Source organism: Lacerta agilis, chromosome 4, assembly GCF_009819535.1.
Source record: "Lacerta agilis isolate rLacAgi1 chromosome 4, rLacAgi1.pri, whole genome shotgun sequence".
In the NCBI taxonomy this organism is placed as follows: Eukaryota; Metazoa; Chordata; class Lepidosauria; order Squamata; family Lacertidae; genus Lacerta; species Lacerta agilis.
The window spans coordinates 55,122,929-55,143,096 of NC_046315.1; the positions used below are offsets into that span (position 1 = coordinate 55,122,929).

General features: G+C 40.4%; 1 protein-coding gene across 3 annotated transcripts in view; it reads right to left on the reverse strand.

The window, feature by feature from the left end:
• Positions 1–20,168, reverse strand: part of KDM6A (lysine demethylase 6A) — a 104,792-nt gene that overhangs the window by 13,939 nt on the left and 70,685 nt on the right. For 2 of the 3 annotated variants that reach the window (XM_033147124.1, XM_033147125.1), the window contains 7 exons: positions 12,432–12,561; positions 10,880–10,985; positions 9,862–10,067; positions 7,388–7,452; positions 6,359–6,433; positions 4,534–4,682; positions 328–442 (listed from right to left, as the gene is read on the reverse strand). In XM_033147124.1, coding sequence (XP_033003015.1) covers positions 328–442; positions 4,534–4,682; positions 6,359–6,433; positions 7,388–7,452; positions 9,862–10,067; positions 10,880–10,985; positions 12,432–12,561 — 846 coding nt within the window. Of the gene's footprint in view, positions 1–327; positions 443–4,533; positions 4,683–6,358; positions 6,434–7,387; positions 7,453–8,607; positions 8,767–9,861; positions 10,068–10,879; positions 10,986–12,431; positions 12,562–20,168 lie in introns of all 3 variants that reach the window. The other variant, XM_033147126.1, reaches the window with a different exon arrangement.

Sequence of the window (20,168 nt, forward strand, 5' to 3'; positions counted from 1 at the left end):
GAATGAAAGGAAGGGTGGGCAGCCAATGAAATGTGTGCATGTTTAAGGGGGTATGCACAGTGTAGAAGAAGCTGAGCCACTGCAAACAGTCTTTTGTGTGTTGTGGATTTTTGAGAGGATATTTGCCAAGCCTTTTTGCAGACACCATAGGAAATACTGGTGGGCACACTGGTGTCCACAGACACCACAATGACAACCCCTGTACTAGGACAAACCAAAGTAATATATCCTCTCAAATAAGCATCACAAATAGCACTGTTTAGAGACAGAGTGGATTGTGAAATAACTGGAAGCACAGCATATGGTGATGGAAAATACTGAACGTACTTTTCACAGAAGTCATTCATGACGCCCCAATAATTTTCTGGAACAACAAACCATTCACAGTCACCTGGACCTATATTTATATTGACTGAGCAAAAGTTGTTATTTTCTTGATGACCTGAAATTAATAAGAAAAAAACAAAACAATAATAGTGATGATCGATGTTTGCAGGGCACTATAAAAATATGGAGCATAACATGCAAACAAAAATGGTAAGAGTCCTGTGGTATCTTAAAGATTAACAAATTCATTGCGGCATATGATTTCATAAGCAATATATTATTTCATGTACCAGAATATGATTTTATTTCTTCTTAAGGTGTTGTAACATTATTTGGTTGCTGTTCTGCAACAGACTAGGAACTGGTACTATTCCATTAGTTTAATTTACTATATTTACAAATTAACACCCCACATTTCATATCTGATATTGAAGACATCTAACATAAATCAATTATAAATTAAAATATCTAACTGGAGACAGCTGCAGTCAAAAAACCTAATCAGAAGCTAGATAGATGTAGATAACCAGTCTCATGCAGGAAAACCAGAAGTTGAGCTGCCACAATGCACTTAAGCATCCAGGTGAAAAATGGGATGTTCAAAACTGCCTGAAATCAGAGCTGTCAGATTCTAGTACTTTTAAAACTTTAATTATTTCAGCAAGTTATAGGTTATATAACAATGGATACGAATCATAGAATTTAGAGTTGGAAAGAGGATATTTCAAAAAAATATTGTAGGAACTTTGATGCATAGTTAATTTCTGATGAAAGCTGCAGTAATATGCAACCATTACCAATTCATTTTACAAATGTAAGGAGGATTGAGACAATTACATACTCCTTGCTATTTATCAGATAATGTTCTGAGACACAAGTGTTCCAAGGAAGCTTTGGGATTTAAACTGCAGCTCTAAATTTATATTTTATTTACTTACTTAAGAAAATTTATATACCACTTGAATTGTAATAAAACCTACAAGCAGTTTATACAAGTATTAAAATAATAAACAAAACAGTTAAAGGCACGTCAAACATTTTAAAGTAGACTAAGAAGAGATTAAAACATGTCAACACTGACATGCCTGGATAGGCTTGCCTAAAGAAAAATGTTTTAAGAAGGCCCCGAAAGGACAACAAAGAAGCTGCCTGTCTGGTGTCAATAGGCAGAGAGTTCCGAAGTGTAGGTGCTGCCACACTAAAAGACCAATTTCTTACAAATGCAGAACGATTATCATGTGGCCAGTTCTGCAGATCAAAACAGTCAAGTGGGTACATATGGGGTAAGGTGATCCTGCAAGTAAGCGGGTCCCAAGCTGTTAAGCGCTTTAGATACCAATAGCAACAACTTGAACTTGGCCCAGTAACAAATCGGCAACCAGTGCACAGCTCAGAGCAGAGGTGTCATATGTTGGCAGGGTCTTAATTCTGTCAGCAACTATGCTGCAGCATTCTGTAGTAATTGTAGTTTCCAGGTCAAGCCCTGCATAGAGAGCATTGAAGTAATCCAATCTTGCAAGTCACTTGCATCTGAACTACTGTGGTCAAGCTCTCCCGGTCCAGTAATGGCTGTAGCTTTTGTAACAGGCATAGCTGGAAAAACATGCTTCTAGTCACTGTGGTTACTTGGACATCCAGACACACAACTGAATCCAGGAGCACACCCAGACTGTGTACCTGCCCCTTCAAAGTGAGTGCAACCCTGTCCAGGGCAGGCAATTGACAAATTTATGTGACACAGGAACTGCTCACTTATAGTGCCTCCATTGTACCAGGATTCAAGCTGAGCTTATTTTCCCTCATCCATCCCACCAATATGTCTAGGTGCCAGTGCACTTCCTATATGGCCTCTCCTGATTCTGATGTTATGGGGAAATAGAGCTGAGTATCATCAGCATACAGGCAGCAACCTTTTCCTGTGGGGGTTCCATTCCTGGCCCCTGCGCGCATCAGGACAGCACGCATAAGCGCCCCCGACCCACCTTCTTCCAGGTCCAAAAGGACCTGCACATTGGTGATGGCACACTGAATGCTCCTCAAAATGGTCACTGCCTGTACTAATGGCACCTTGCCACAAAAATCCTATTAACTGCTCCCAGTAGCATCATATAGATATTAAACTGCATTGGGGATAAAATAGTGCCCTGTAGCACGTCAAAGCATAATTGCCGGAGGACTGAAAAGCCCTCTCTCAATGCTACTGTCTGGACTTGGTCCTGTAACTGGGAAAGGAACCACTGTAACACAGGGCACCCAATTCCCACTCCATGGAGTTCGTCCCAGAGGATACCAAGGTCACTAGTACTGAAAGGCCGCGAGAGATCAGGAAGCAACTACAAGTTCTGCTTGTCCTCCTCTCTGTAAAGATAATTCATCAGGGTGACCAAGAGTGACTTTGATGTAGTTTAGTGTACAAGTATTTTTATTCTTCTTTATAGAGTACCATACATGCACATGCCACTTTATAAAGAATGAAGTGGTAGGTCCCTGTCTCAGGGGGCTTAACATCCATAAAACTAAGGAAGTGAGGGAAATGGCACCATCGGTAAATAGGGAAAGAATATGCAATTATTTTCAGCTGCAGTTGGATATGGGGGCTAATGAGTTGTGTCAAAAGCATAATTTTAAAGGTGGGGTTTGAGGAGGAATTTGAAGAAAGCAATAGAAGTGGCAGCACAGACATTCTATTGGAGGCAATTTCATGCATAACAGGCAGCATAGAAGGAACAGCAGCCATTCTGAGGGGAACAGGTGGTCTTTGAATGGCTGAGGGTGATGGTGTAGAACAAGTGAAGGGATATGTTGGGGTGCAAGGGGAGATATAAAAGTGATTCAAGGCCATGGAGGCGTTAGAACAGGGGGTGCCAACCTTCTTAGACCAGCAGGCACATTTTGATAGAGTGCTATTGCTGCCAGTCACAAAATGGCTGTCAAGAGGCAGGGGAACATAACACGTCATGGCATAGTGCAATGTTAGAGAGTGCAGTCGCTGCTTCCCCCCACCCCACAACAATCTTAGGTTTACCATGGGAAGTTAACTAGTCCTCTTGGTCCTGACTGTGAAGGAAAAGCTATTAAAGGCAAAAGAACCTTATTTAACCCAGTTCCAACACTAAACCACAGCCTAGGCTGCCATGCAATTAAGCAGTATATAAACTGTTGAGGAAGAAATGAAGCTTAACTATCGGTACCCACTTACCTGAGAGTAAGTCCCATGAAACACAGAGGCTTACATCTGAGGTAGACATGTATACCACTGTACGGTAAGTTAACTTTGCAGTGAATTCTTAATGCGCGCCTGGATATCACTTCCTGCACAGCAGGAGACATGCCTAAGCCTCTTTGCAAAGTTTTCACATTCTGCATTTGCCATTTGGGGAGTGGATTATTTAAAATCAACCTGAATTTATTGTGTGGTAGTATTTGCAGGAAAAAAATTTATTGGAAGGACCTGATCTCAGATGAACCTACCACAGGAAAGATGCTTCCTGGTTTCTAGAAGGTTCCACAGACTATTAGAAAATTAAACGCATGCAGGAAAATTGCAGTAAATGTGAAGAGAAAGCCAGCAGTCAGGCTAACTCATTTTCACAGAAATTGCTTCTAAGGGCATCCAGACATTTTACTTCCTAACAATCTTTCTAAGTCTAAGAGGACTAGAGACTTACTTAAGGGAAGGGAAGGGAAAGCTCAGAGTCTGGGGCTCCTTCCTGTGGATGCGAATGAAGGTGATGCATTAGTGATCCCCACATTAGAAACTAAGGAAGAAAAGCTAGTGGAGTATCTTGTAGCAGACAGGAAGTCATCATAGGAACTTAAGGAGCTGCATCATGTGGCCAGAGCAGCAAGAGCAAGAAGAATGGATTTTTATCCATTTATTACTATTGATTTCATTTACACCCCACCTCCCCCCCCCAAGGAGTCCAAGGCAGCTTTTTAATTGTTGAGTTTTATTAGTGATCTTATGCTAAATTTGTTGGAAACTGAAATCAATGACAATATTATATGGTCATCATTGCAGTCAAAGAGCCACTAAGAAAGTAGCTGCAAGCAGCACTAAGAAAATCTTCAGAACCAATAAGATGTATAAATGTATAATTCAGAATTATTAATGGGGGAAAGTTGCAAAAAGAAGACAGAAAAATTCAGAAACTGTAAAAATGAAGAGGTTTTTTGTGTCCGTATGTAGCACTCCACATTACTCACCTGGTGTTCTGCTGCCTGGCACCTTCATATACAATTGGACTGTATTCATTCCCAGGATTGTATGACCAACATGACTGAGGAGATTTCCTGCTGATACCACCCGCACAAAAGCAGGAAGCTTTGTAAGTTCATGAAGCTGTAGCTTCCACCTGTTGTGAAACAGCAAATTAATTCATGTGGTATTTGGAGATGCAAAAACCAATTACATTACTTACACATTTACCCTATAAAGCCCTTCATATTTGTATGTAAGTAAAATCTATTGACTCTTTTGGGATGCTGGATCAGATAACTAATTTATACTGTCTTGGTTAAGCCTTTTTTATGAACAAAAACCCAACACCCAGCCAAAATAGGCTGCATAGGATCGCAGAATGATTATGGTGGTTTGCTGGTTATGAGAACTAACAAATCCAACTGCTTTCTTTCACTGAGAGCCTTATGCTCTGCCTCCAACTTCATCCATTTGGTATTCCTGTGGGTAGCCAATGTACTGGATGGCCCCTAGCAAAACTTACACAAGGTTTGGTTGGTTGTAAATTGCTTTGGCTTGCCTTGGGAAAGATAAAGTGACTATCGAATCAAATCATGTCGAATTCAATCAATCTCTAGGACCATAGCCTTCATAGTTGACGCCACACTGGACACCACTCAATTCTCCACAAGAGCTATGGCGGCGGCGGCGGCGGCAGCAGCAGCAGCAACAACAACAACAACAACAAGACACACCCTATGGCTCCAACACTGAGATGCTAACACACAAGCATGCACAAGGTCTTTCACCCGGACCTTTCATGAGCAGAAAGCTGTTTGACGATTACACCTTAAAGAATACTGTATGCTGGTAGACCCCAAGGAAGAAAAGAATACAGTGTCCACCTTATACATGAGAGATGAAAAGTTATAATTTCACAGAACAACCTTCCCTATCAGGCACCTTCACACTCCTTTTGTATATCCATAACCTCAGGACGAAGCAGAGCAATCTAGAGTTTTGGAACTGAATCTCACCATGTCTCTCCTCTCTTTACATTAGGCTCAGGTGAGGCAGTGAGCACGTGAGATCAATGTTCAGAATCAGTAATGGATAGTCTAGTAAACTGAAGCCCAATTCTGCTAAAACAGAAATTATTTTAGAGTATGGCTCATATGCACATGAAGGTGCTGTTCAACCTGTTCCAGATAGTCCTGCACTCCTGAAAAGGACCAGATATGCAGTCTGTGGATGCTTGTCACTGGAGGTCCAGTCGTATTAGTCATAGGGTGCCTTTCACTGGATGAGACTAGTGTGTTAACTGTGTCCCTCTCCTGGGCAGAGATAACCTCACTATGGTTATCCATGTTCCAGTAATCTGTCATGTAGATCATCACAATGCATTTTTATGTGGGGCTGCTTCTGAAGCCTGCTCAGAAACTGTAGCTAATTAAAAATACAGCTGCTGGCTTACAAACTGAAAAGGAGGCAGGAAGGATTCAGTCTTCTTTGCTCTGGATCACATACCCTCAACATCTTCCCTTATCTGTGTCCATCTAGCTTGGTGTAACATATTCATAACACAACCTAAAATAATCAGAACTTGCTAGATTCAGGATGCTGTCAAATCCAGCACAGTTCTATTAATTATCTTACCTAATTTATAAAATAAAGGTACAGCAGTCAACACCCCATATTATTCACCCAGGAGGTGCAGCTCAGTAAAATTTAAGTAATAATAATTACTATTATTACTCAGTAATAATACAATCCAGGAAAAAATATTTGAAGTTTGGTATCCTGAGAAGATTTAGTCCCCTATGGTGACCATATACATGTAGCTTTACTTACTTTTTGTCATCTGAAAGATCAATGTTGGTCCCAAATTTGATAGTTTTAAAAGGTCCTTTTCTCCTCCTCCCAGAGCTATAAAATAAATAAATAAATAGATATAGATATATAGATAGATTAATTATAGTTATAAATTTTAACTAATTAAAAAAAACCAGCATCTTAAAATGTGACTTTCATAGCCTGTGTGTATTTTAAACCTAAGTGATCACCATGAGCTAGGAATGCATTTTTGTGTGAAAGGGCTATGAAACAATGTAACTATTTAATTTGAAGTCAATTTGTAAAAATTTGGTACTTCAATTATATATATATATATATATATCTCAAAAGAGAAACCATTTTGTTACTGAAATCAGATTACTGGACTGAGCATGTCCTATTAGGTACCCTGTTACTTAATTCTCAGAGTTTGTCTACCTTACCCTGCCACTATATTGCACCTCACTGATTGGTGAATCTCGGGGTTCTAGTAAAACAACAACAACAACACAGATTCTACAAGGCTACAGGTTTGTTCATGCCTGTGCTGGAGGCAATAGCAAATAGAAAATATCTTCATGAGTTGTGCATTTATAAGATTAGAAATGGAAACATTAAGAATACAAAACACACAATACATATGTATTCAGACATTAAAAAAAAATCAATGTAGTTCTGGAAATATATGTGGCTGAGAAAACCCTCTTCACCAGTTAAGGTCTGAGGCTTCTACATTTCTTTCCATTGCAGATGGTGAGCCGATGTATAAATACATTTACTCTATCGCTTCTCCTTTCACTGTGACCTAATTCATACATGCTTCCAGTTACTTCTATGTGGTGTAATCCCATTACACAGGGTGCATGCATGTGAATACCAGTGGAGTTGATCACATTTGTCTTGACCACATTCTCTCACCTCACCAAATATGTGGAAAACCACATGTAATCAACTCCACCCATTCTGTAGTATAGACTGCTTTAAAAAGCAGCTCGTATGCTGTTGGGAGCACATGTGAAGGGGGTCTACTGAATTCTATCCACTCACTTATCAGAAGATGTTGATTCACTATCTGAATGGTCCTTATGGTGACTTTTTTTCTCATTTTCCTCCTGCAAAAGTCAAACATGACATTTAAAAAAATCAAATTCTACAAATATTTGGTAAACATAAACAGTACAGTATGGAACAGCTATTGATACCTCTATGAAAAGTGATTTTACTGGGAGATGCCTAAAGTCATTGCCTCCTCTTTTGACCACAACAAAAGCCACTCAGCTCATGAAAGGCTTAGTTTACAGGATAATTTTAATCAACTCAGTGAATAACCATAAAAATATCATCCCCTGAGCAGGACCCACATTTTCTTCTTCTTCATCATCATCATCATCAGCCTATCTGACTGGCTTACCCCAACCACTCTGGGCAACATCCAGCAAAATATTAATACACAATAAATAAAAACACAAAGGCACCAGTATATCTGTAATTCCAACATTAATACACAGAGAGAGAAGGGGGGGGGGGAGGAGGGAGGGAATACTAAATGTAGGGCACCCTCTTCATACAATTGATCTGATTTGCACTATTCTTTCTTGCTTCTAATTCCAGAATTCTGTTAGTTAATGGGAGAGTAAACACAAAGCCAGCTGAAGGACCTGTGGAAGCAGCATTAAGTGCCACTGTATCAATAATATGACCTGCCAACGGGTTGGCACTCAGGCTGTTGGATGCCCTCTGGTATTCCCACAGAAAGCTCTGTACATGTTCCACCAGCCACATTCTGGAAGTGATTTGCAGGAGAGAGAGAGGGAGAGTATTTCAGGGGCATGTCGAGAAGAATGTGGAGCCAAAAGATCCTAAGACTTCATTCCTCCAACAGGTCCCTTAAAAGGACCCAGATCTACTCCTGCCCTGGGTTAGTATAACCCTTTTTTCTCCCAAGCGTGTCAACTGAGTTGGAAAAGGGAGAAAAGAGAAAGAGTTCTCTGCCCCAGCCACAGTTAGCTAGTGGGGAATTGAATGCGGTGGTTGCTCCACCACAGAATCTCCATGTTTTGCTATAAACAGATATAACATAAAAAACCCCAGAAAACCTTTGAAACATTCCTTTTCATCTAACAGTAATACATTTGTCCAAAAACTATTCGGACTTGTGTTTCATTTCCCTACATTTTCCACTTGAAAAAGTAGGGCCCCACTAATGAACCACCCAAAGTTCTATTCCGCTCAATGCTTTGATGCATTCTCTGATCTTTCTAGCTTACCTTTTTGCCCTCAGAATCAAAGAGGCTTAATGCTTCTGGAAGCCCCCACCCTCCAACAGCGTTGAAATTATCTGGGAGAATACAATGCTGACTCCCTTCTCCAACCAGCAGCCGAAAATCTTCAGTGGATATACCATTTCCCCCATCACCATTGGCAATCTAGAAAAATCCCATTTGTGTCCCTGATCAGCCCAACAAAGTACTATCAAAATCTCAGAACGTACACACCCACCAAACCAGTCCAGCTTCCATTTCTTTTGTCACCATTTTTTGCCTTGCTCACAGCCCCTGTTGGTTCTTTCATTCTTCCACCATATGTAACCCCAGGCTACATTCTCTTAGTAAGTATTTTAGATTTAATATTACAAGGTCTATCTTTTGTTCCTTTGTTTCTCATTTCCTACTGCAAGCAGTAATCTAAACCCCCCTCCAAATAATTTCACACAAATAATTTCAAATTGTATCTATTTATCAAGCAGAGGCTGTTTTTCACTGTTTCTCTTATACATGCATCAGCCTGCTGATATTACTGGGTTTGTATACCTCTTAAGCCCTCTCAAGGCAGCCCATGTTCCAAAACTGTGGTAGATATCAGTAGTTGGAAACACAGGCACACACCCCAGTATAGTTTTCATAAAGCATGAAACAACTTGGCAAACAGAGTTTTCTTCCTCAATATCGTAAATGTTGTAGCAACTGCATAAAAACAAACAGAATGCAACTGCTAACTTATAGCAGATTGCAAGTTGTTCTGTACCAAATATATAAAGAGTGCAAGCAAGCATGGTTTCTCCACATTTAGGAATAACATTTTCAATATATAAAATATATAAAAAATACTGGGGGAGGTGTTGTTTTTGTTTGTTCGTATGGTATGCATTTTTGTGGTTTTATATTGTAAACCACCTTGTGAACTTTGGATGAAGGGTGATATAGAAATTTAATAGACAAACAAACAAACAAATAAATATTAGGTTGTTTTATAAAGGTAAGGAATGTTTATTTTCTAAAATGTTAATAATAACTTTTTATCATGCTTAGAATAGCTTTATATATTTGTTTTATAACCTCAAAGGAGGACCTAACTGCAAAAAACAATGCATTTTAGCCACCTTTGTTATCCTGCTGTAAATGACTATACATATTCTACCGTATCTCAAAAACCTATGCTTTTGGAGTAAAGTTAAGTGTGCATATATGATGCAGATCAGGAACAGATCTTAATTGACAAATAAATTATAATTCCCTACTTACCCTTAATGATTCCTGGAATGAAGAGGCCTGGTACTGTGCATATTTAGCAATGGTAGTTTGAGATTTACTGCTTTCACAACGCCATATTTTCTTTGTTCCAGTGGGGTCCCAGTTTTCATCCGATGGTTGTAATAGCTGTGTCCTTACTTCTACTAAGTGTTCGTTATTAGCTTCTACCAATGTTTTGGTAGAGAAGAGTCCTAGATCTAGGGAACAAGCATGTACGTAAACTGAGAGCTCTTTTGCATGCACTACTGCTGAATGAACAGCAGAGATAAATGAGTAAGCAAGCTAAAGCTTTAGACAGTACTAGCTATGAGCACATTAATACACGATCAATTCAATAAATATTTCTCAGCTGAATCAAAACCTGTTTAACAGTTTCAGGTTTTCAGAAAACTTTCTTCATCTTCAGCCAAATCTTCATTAAAAGGATGATAGATTTCACAAAGGACAAAGCTACCAAAACCTGTGGCAGATGTCCAGGACCCTACTCAGCAGAATCAGCAGGAGAGCCCCTCAGTGCAGCAGAACTGGCTCACCATATTTTGAAATAAGTGACATAATACACATTACCATCTAAAGGCCAGGGGAGCGGAGCACTGTAAGTCCAGAGTCTAAAATTGTGTATTGCAGTATTGGTTAGAAATCAATAAAAATTACTGAGCAGTTTGAATTTGCAGAATTAGGTAGGCAGTTGAGTTCGTAGAACATACCTTACCAGTTCCAGTTCAGTAACATTTTTACTGTTTTATGTATTGGCCACTATGTTACCATAAACTATATGAAAACAAAAATACAAAGACCAAGTGATCTGTAAGTACTTTAGGAGCACCCCCACTTCTAAACATTTGTATTAAAGAAAAATATCTAAATATAGGGCCATGCACAATTAAATCATACATAAGTAGACCCTTAAAAATCAATGGACAAGTCAACCGATTTCCATGGCCGTACTCTGCATTTGACTTAGCTGAATACAGCCCAAACAAAGTAAATCTTTCTAGCTCAAACTTACCTAATTTAAGAGCTCCAGCAAGGCCACGTATTACAGTAACAGGATTGTTTGGATTTGTACAAAACTGATGTAAAGGTGGGAAGAAAGCATCACGTTTATTTTCCAACTACAAAAGTAAAGAGAAACTTCAGTATTAATGCAAGGAAATAGAATGAAGAGTTGTATCAGTCCCTTGTCATAATGCTTCCTAACAATTACATGCATCATGGCATGCATAGTATTGCTCCTCATTAGAAGTTATTTATGGGTTGTTAAGGATACTTCAAGAAGTATACTTAGATCAGTGCTTTTTTTCTTAAAAAAACGTTTAGGGGTACTCTCATTTTGACTCAATAAAATCACCATTTTATAGTTCAAATTGGGAAAAATAAATACAGTAAATGGACAAAAGTACAAAGATTCACAAAATGGTTAGGAATATGTGTACCCCTGCGTACCCCCAGAAAAAAGCACTGACTATGATGATATGCAGAAAGCAGTAGCAGCTCATCATGCAACTGTTCGGCAATGATTCAAGATGTGTGCTCTCTAGTGCTGTGGTTGTTTTTTCCTAGATGCTATAGAAAAAGTATTTATTGTAGTATTTAGAAAGTTACAAGGGTATGTATGTAGTAAGAATGTTGGCAACTGAAATATTTATCAGACACAGAAACAAAGAGATACATAATCTGAATTCCAGAATATAAAAGGTTAAGCACACAATGGCTGCATTTGGACATCCTGCTATACTATGGTTCGGTGAGACCAAATTGAGTCCGGTTTCATGAGTCCTTATTAGGCTCACATATTATTTTGCTTCTATTTTTGGTTTGTAATGACAAACTGTAGCTGACATTAACTATGGTAAGTGTAAAGCAAGGGTGGAGAACCTGTTCCCTCCAAACATTGTTGGACAAGTTCCATCATCTCTAAATACAAACAGCGCTTGTTGGATCAGCCAACTGGAGTCTAAAAACATCTGGAGGACCACAGGTTCCACAACCCTGGTTTAAAGCAAGCTCACTTTGAACCATGGTTTTTGAAACTGAATGGTTTGAACTAACCATTGTAAATGTAAACCAAAGTTCTGGGTCTGGCTGTGTGGAAGGAAGAGAGGCAGATCTAGGAATGTGCAGATGTGGGAAGAAGCTAGGTTTGTTCACAGCCTGCTAAACCATAGTTACCATCACATACAAACATAGACACTGAAATATTTATTTCATGTTATAAACCTGCATTTCCAGGTGGTTTCCAAAACAGGTATTAAAATAGTGGCCATGAGCCTGATGAGCTCTTTTTGTTCAGCAGAGTTCTGATCCCTTTACAGTATTTGCATTTAATAAGTCATTTTGCTTTATAAAACACTTTGAAAAGCTGTTTGAAATGTAGCACTGGGAGGTGGGTAGAAGGCAATATGCTTTGTGAAAAATGTTTGATGCGTACTAGGCCCTTTGTAAACCTAAAGGGTTTTATGGATTATAGTAAGAGTGTTTCTAGAAAAACATGATCAGCATATAGTCTTTTATTTTAAAAGGCAACAAAATGTTCTTACAACTTTCTAAACGATACTTACATAAATACTAGGTGTAGGTGGATTGAGCTTGTCCTTTGGCAGGGGAGGATATGGAGGTGGTGGTGGTCTTGGAGGAGGACATTTATCCAATAAAATGCTACTGTTAGATAAGCCATTTTTACCCAGATTCCTATGAAGAAACAAAAACAATTATACAAACACTTGATGAATGCAGAAAAATATCAACCTTTAATTACTATACATACAATTTAAGTTCAAAAGTGAACTGATTATCACATGTGAAAAAAACACACACACTATACATATATTTCTCCATTTTAAAGGAACATTTGTTCACTTGGGGCTGTATCCAATGTTAGTTCTACTCAGAGTTGATGAACCCAAGTTAAGTCATGTCCATGAATTTCTTTGGTTTTTACTCTGAATAGAACTAATGTTGGATGAAACTCTTGGAATGTTGGAAGACATCTAATTAGGTTCAGAGAGCATCAACATAAATATATTCATAAGTATCAGTGCACTCAGGGAATTAGGAAATAGAGCAAAGGTAGATGCGTGCATCTATTTGCTGAAAGCAAAGAGCTAACTGGGAGCTTCATTCACCTCCCCATTTCATAGCCCAGAAGGGAGGGATAGAGAAGAACAGTAGGAAAGAAGGTACAGTATATTCTGGCGTACAAGACTACTTTTTAATCCAGGAAAATCTTCTCAAAAGTCAGGGGTCGTCTTATATGCCGGGTGGAAAATCTGTGGTCGAGTATATCTCAAATTCTATATTTTAACTGGAAAAGTTGGGGGTCGTCTTATACGCCCAGTCGTCTTATACGCCGGAATATACGGTAGATAGCAAAGAAAACAACTATGTGACCATCTGTGCAGTAGATCCTTCTGACAAGATACAGGAAAGAACATGCACATCAGTGCATAAGCACACATACACATTCAAAAGGGTCTGCATTCATACAAATATCAGAGTTATGCCATGGCTGGGGGTGGCGGAAAATTTGAAGTCAAAACCCAAATCTTCTCTTAAAAAACAACACACAGCAAAACTGGTATTACAATAAATCTATTAAAACTAAAAAAAGAGTAATTGTAGCCACTAACTATGGTCTGATCCACATGCCGCTTTAAACCATAGTAAAACTAAACTGTGGTTTAAAGGTGAAAATGCAGCTGAAAAGTGCACACCACTGAAATTGTGGGTCCTTTGTTCCATCCCCACTCTTACAGCTGCTGTGCTGCCAGGAGACAAGCAATGGCTTGGTTTAGTGTAATGTCTGAACCTGGTTCATGGTTTGTTTGTTTCCAAATAAACCTTGATTTTGTTCATGGCTTACCACTCATGGTTTCAAACTTCAAAGTAAGCTAAACCACCAATTTGCCACCAGGTGTGTGACACAAGCAGGAGAGGCGGTAGAGTGAAGTGCTGCAAGGAATGAACTCATGAATTTCAGCAGTTCGCTCTGGCTTGATGCACGATCACATTTTAAAGATTGTTTAGTTTGACTATGGTTCAAAGTGATGTGCAAATGAGCCCTACTGTGTTTTGCAGATCTCACGAGATAAGCTTCATTCAGAAGTTTTATAACAGTATAGGAAATGTATAGAATGATAAATATGCTGCAGGGTCTTTTTTGACATCTCTAGAAACATTCTATTTTTATAATATTTGATGTGAGATAGTCAAAAGATTTTATTAAACAGCTGTGACTGCATATAGCAAAGAACAGATGAAAAAGAAGTATTTGGGGAAGGAGTAGTGGCTGGATGAAAACGTGAGCATTACATTATTATTATTTAGTTATACAAGCCAGGATTGAACTTTTAAGCAGATCACGATCAAAACACCCTTCCCGAACCTAGTGCCCTCTAGATATTTTAGAATACAACTCCCACCAGCCCCATCCAGAATGGCCAATGGTCAGGGGTGATGAGAGCTGTAGTCCAACAACATCTGGAGGGCATCAAGCCGGAGAAGAATGGTCAAAATTCAATATGCTGCTTCTCTCCAAAGCAAACCCCAAAGCAGTGGGTCCATTCTATGCTGACTTTATGCTAACAGGAGATCATCCTGAGAACTGTCATCACCACCACCACCACCACCACCTTCCACCTTCCTCTCAAATGAGCCCAGGGCAGCAAACACCCAGTGATAAAACAATAGAAACATTTAAAACAAATCCAATACAGATACAGATTGGGAAAGATCTCAGCTTAAAAGGCAACTGAAAAGAGTACGGTCTTCGGGAGGTGCCAAATATTGAACAGAGATGGTGCCTGTCATAGTAGTCGTGGGTAGTAGTAGTAGTAATAAATCAAGGGGAGGGAGTTCCAAAGGCTAGGTGCCACAACACTGAAGGCCCTATTACGACATGGTGTGGATCTGATAAGATCTTCATCTGAAGAGTGCAGTGGTGAATTTGGCATATAAATGATGAGACAATATTACAGATACCCTGGACCCAAGCTGAATAGCAATTTATACACCAAAAGCACCACCTTGAACTTAGTCCAGTAGTTAATTGTCAGCCAGTGCAATTGTTTCAACAGTGGGGTAACATGCTGGCAATATCCTGCCCCAGCTGCAGCTTCTGGACCAAGCATCAAGAGCAGCCCCACAAAAAGTACATTGGAGTAATCCAGCTCAGAGGTTACCAGTGCATGGATGACAGTGGTCAGGCAACCCTGGTTCATAAACAGTTGTAGCTGTTTTACCAACCAAAGCTGGTAGAAGGCACTAGCCACTGAGGTCACCTGAGCCTCTAGTGATGAAGATGGATCCAGAAGTACCCCAACTACAAACCTGCTTTTTCAAGTGAGTACAACCCCATCCAAAGTAGGCAATTGATCAATTATCCAAAAACAACAATTTCTTTGATTTAAACACTACAATTCAATGTGTTACAAGATTTAATAATATTTATTTAATTCTGGAATCTATTGAAAGAATATATTAATTGTTAGAATATATTAATTTCTGGAGGGTTTCACATGCTAAGTGAACCAAAATAAAAATGAAAAGCTACAGAGAAAAATGGTAATGGTAATTATAATTATTCTTCTATTGGTAAGGTGTTAAGAGAACTCTGTTCAGTGCTTCCTGCATTGTCTGTTAAGAAAAATTAACAAAATAATGTGTTACCAAAAAACAATAACCTCAAAATAATTTGTCTTGCAGAGAAATATCAATGTGTAGAGGTTTGGAGCTTTCAGAGTTAACAAGCTCAACCAGGTCGCCCCGCCCACAAGAGGAAGAGTGTCGCCGGAAGACTCTGTGTAATGTATAATGTGATACTTGTTGTTTCTGTATCTTTCCTTTTCGTTTTTGACCGGAGAAGGGAGAAGGCAAAAATGTCTTGCGTCTCTCCAGGAATGTAATTTATGCCTTGTAAATAAAGCTTCTAGATTAGGAAAAGAAGCTGGACTCTGTCGTCTGTAATTGCTGGCATGCACACACACCGTTGTGCAAGAAGATACTCTGCGGATGGCACAGGAGAAGCAAGTGAGAACGTACAGCAGGTACGTGCGCAGCAGAAACTTGCTGGACTCCATTTGTGTGCTAAGTTGGTTTGAAGACTTTCCAACAATCCAAAAGTCTTCACAATGAAATCAGAAAATAAAGAAGACCAAGATTTAGTGTTCTGAATACATATTTTTTGCCTAAAATATAAAATATATTTTATTCCTGAAGAATCTTTGAGGATTTTCCAATTCACCTGGAGCAAGTAACAATTGCTTCCAAGGGAGAAGACAAGTTGCAGCTACACCAACCATTCTCCTGCTACACCGCTCTATCTTTTCTGTCTTTCCTCTTTCAGGCCATTTAAAGCTATATACCAGACAGCAAGCGATATGGTAGAGCAGTATTATAATAGTTGCATGCACTCTCCCCAACCCTCTCATCTTCTTGATCTTAAGGAGACAGTAGAATTGTGTGCATAACACTATAGTGACATGGGCGGGAAGAGGATGAGCACTTTGGGATGTGTATGTCTGGCTTCTGTTTAATTATTTTTTAAGGCTGAATTTAGCACAGTATTAACCACCTTTCTTCATTCCACTTTGTCAAACAATGTTATTTTTCTACAACTTCTAGAAATAAATCTGAAATCCTTTTAATCTTCTCGGGCCTTACAAGTATACGTAAAGGGGGAAATGGGGAAAACAAATTATATTCAAGGAAGAGTAATAGAGATGCTTAAACAGGTTTAAACTCTATTAAATATAGTGTGAAATCCTATGTTCCGCTCCCACTCGCAAAATGACTGTCCATCCAGCAAAGGCATCACCTAACTTAAAGGAAGGGGAAGGGGGTATATTTTCTCAAATTCTGCTACCCTACTCAGCTCCCTACACTTGTAAAATATCTGTTCTAGAAGGTTGGTGAACCCTCCAGAACAGTGTGGAACATTGTGGGTTAAGTTGCAGGGGGGAGGAGGAATTGAAGAACACCTGTACCCTGCTGGACTTCCAGTATGGAAAGCCTCTGCTGGTTCACAGCTCATTCAGTGAGCAGAATTGCAGCAAAGGTTTCATTAATCAACAATATAAGCTCTGTTGTTAAATATTTACTAATATACTGCTATTAAATTAATAATGGCCAAGTTGTTAATTAGCTGCTGTGGAACCATTTCAAATAGGGAGATAACATTATGGATGATTGCAATTACAGGTGGGTAGCCGTGTTGGTCTGCCATAGTCAAAACAAAATCGAAAATTCTTTCTAGTAGCACCTTAGAGACCAACTGAGTTTGTTCCTGGTATGAGCTTTCGTGTGCATGCACACTTCTTCAGATACCCAAGACTAACATGATTGCAAGACTAACATTCAAATGGATTTTAAAGATTTTGGTAATCACAAGAAACAATAATAAAAGAATAAGGATGGGAAGACTTGGAAAGTAAGGCAATACTGAGCCCAGTAGGGTTGTATCTATGCTATGGTCCAATGTGTAGATTATATATTTGCTTACAATTCTCTTTCCATTTCCAGAAGTCACACCTTATTTTTAAGTAAAACAAAATATAAGATTTAAGTGAGATATTAACTAAGCCTCAGCAATGACTTCTATTAAGTTGCAATTCACAGTCAAGCTTTGCAAAACAAGTTCTTATGTGTCTAGACTAAAACATATATGCTAATAATAAATAAAACCCTTCACTCACATGCTACTGAGGTTATAAATACTAAATATGAAGCTACAAAGCTACTAAATATAAAATGGAACACAGAGATATATACAAATGTTCTACACAGCTTGTCTCATGTGCAGATGGAGTTCCTGGAAAGCAACAGTATCTTTATTTAATGTACTACTGGGGACAGGACAGTAAATGAAAAGGGTGTAACCAGTCGGAAATGAAATTTCATTGTTGCTAACAAATTTGCTCAGCAAATTGGGAGTGTTATACTTTTACTGAGCATGATAAAAGAATGCAAGGATATTTACTGAATATTTAAAATCTAATAAAATATTTTACCAATATTTATACTAGGAATTACCTGGTAAATATTTTATTCAAATATTTAATTTTTCTCATTGATTTTAAACTTGTTGTTTGCTGCCCCGGGCTCCTTAATAATCAATGGAGGGTGAAATAATTCAGAATATATCATAAAATGCCTATAAGTGGTAGGCTCATGCTTCCAACAATATACAGTTCTCATTAATCTCATCTTAATAGAGCAGAGTGTGGAAAAAATGCACAGAGATTTAATGGCAAGCATCATTCAATGGAACATCTTTCAAATAAGAATAGGTTTAAAGGGACAGATTAAAAGGCACAATACAGGTAGCAACGGGTTTCCCAGCAATTAAGACAGATGCTGAAATTTAGTAGCTTTACAACAAATCTACACATAATATACACACAACTATAGAATTCAGTAACATGACATTAGGAGTCTTGTTGCACCTGCTGCTCTATGATCTCTTACATCAGGCATCTCCAACCTTTGGCCCTCCAGATGTTTTGGACTATAATTCCCATCATCCCTGACCACTGGTCCTGTTAACTAGGGATCATGGGAGTTGTAGGCCAACACATCTGGAGGGCTGCAGGCAGTGGCGGAGTAAGGCTCCGCGGTACCCAGGGCGGCAAAGGAAACGCGGGGCGTTTCCGGGAGTGCTGTCGCCGCTTCTGCAGCCCCCTTTTAAGCTCTGTGGCTCAAAAGGAGGCTGTGGAAGCGACGGTCCGATGACTCTGTCATCGGGCCGTGCGCTGCCGCTCCCAGGGTGACGGAGGGAGCGGCAGCGCGTGGGAATGGTGGGAGGGGCTGCCGCTTATCACCCCCACGCGCCGCCGTTCACTCCATTGCCCCGGGAGCAGCAGCACTGCACACACTGTGCGCTGCTGCTCCCGGGGGGACGGAGCGAGTGGCGGCGCATGGGGGTGACAAGTGGCAGCCCCTCCCGCCACTCCCCATGCATGGCCGGTCACCCCGGGAGCAGCAGTGCTGCATGGACGGGGTGCTCCCTCGGCCGTGCGCTGCTGCTCCTTGGGTGACTGAGCAAGCGGCGGCGCGTGGGGGTGACAAGCGCTGGCCCCTCCTGCCACTCCCCACGCTGCCGGTCACCCCAGGAGCAGCAGTGCTGCACGGACGGAGTGCTCCCATGGCCATGAGCTGCTGCTCCCGGGGTGACTGAGCGAGCGGCGGCGCGTGGGGGTGACAAGCGCCGGCCCCTCCTGCCACTCCCCATGCTGCCGGTAACCTCGGGAGCAGCAGCGCTGCACGGACGGGGTGCTCGTTCGGCCGTGCGCTGTTGCTCCTGGGGTGACGGAGGGAGCGGCAGCGCTTGGGAATGGCGGGAGGGGCTGCCGCTTGTCACCCCCACGCGCCGTCGCACGCTCCGTCGCCCTGGGAGCAACAGCGCACGGCCGAGGGAGCACCCCGTCCGTGCAGCGCTGCTGCTCCCAGGGTGACCGGCGTTGCGTGGGGAGTGGCAGGAGGGGCCGCCGCTTGTCACCCCCACCCGCCGTTTGTCACCTCTGTCACCCGGGGTGTGCCGCCCCCACCGCACCCCCCTAGCGACGCCCCTGGCTGCAGGTTGGGGATGCCTGTCTTACATTATCGGTCAGTCCCCAATGCTTTTCTTCCTTCTCCTACCCTACTTTATATTTTCTTGTCCGTTCTAATGTAAACAAAGGATATTGTAGCACTTTAAAAGCTAACAAATTTATTATGGCATAAACTTTCATGAATCAAGCGTCTAGTTTATCAGATGCATTGAACATTATCCTTAGTTGGCAGGAAAAAACACATGGGTGAAAATTTTTAACCTCTCTCTACATCCATTAGTATTTATACCTGTCACTCGAGGATAACATTCCTTGAATATGATTAAATAAATGCTAATCCAAGAAAGCTTATGTCATAATAAATGTTAGCCTTTAATCCAACTTCAGGGCTCTGGACCCCCTCATTTCTAAGGTCCAACTGTGCTTCTGTAGTAATCTTCCCTCTGGTGTTACCTCAGATGGAAGGGAGAATGTAAAAAAGAGTAGGGGGGAGAGCATATTACATACATAAACACTAGGAATTTTGGGGTGGGTGGGTTGCGTATCTGTTAAAAGTCACAGAAAGTCAACACTTTCCCCCTGCATCTTATAGTTGCAATTATTAAGGGACAGAGTAAAAGAAGACCACATTGCACATGAAAGTTCTGAAGCACTGTGACTTCTACTGGGCAGGATCGAAAGAGCTAGTTTAGGGTTGACCAGGAACTTATATTTACCCAAGGGAATTTCCAATTTTCCTTTGAATTGAGGCCA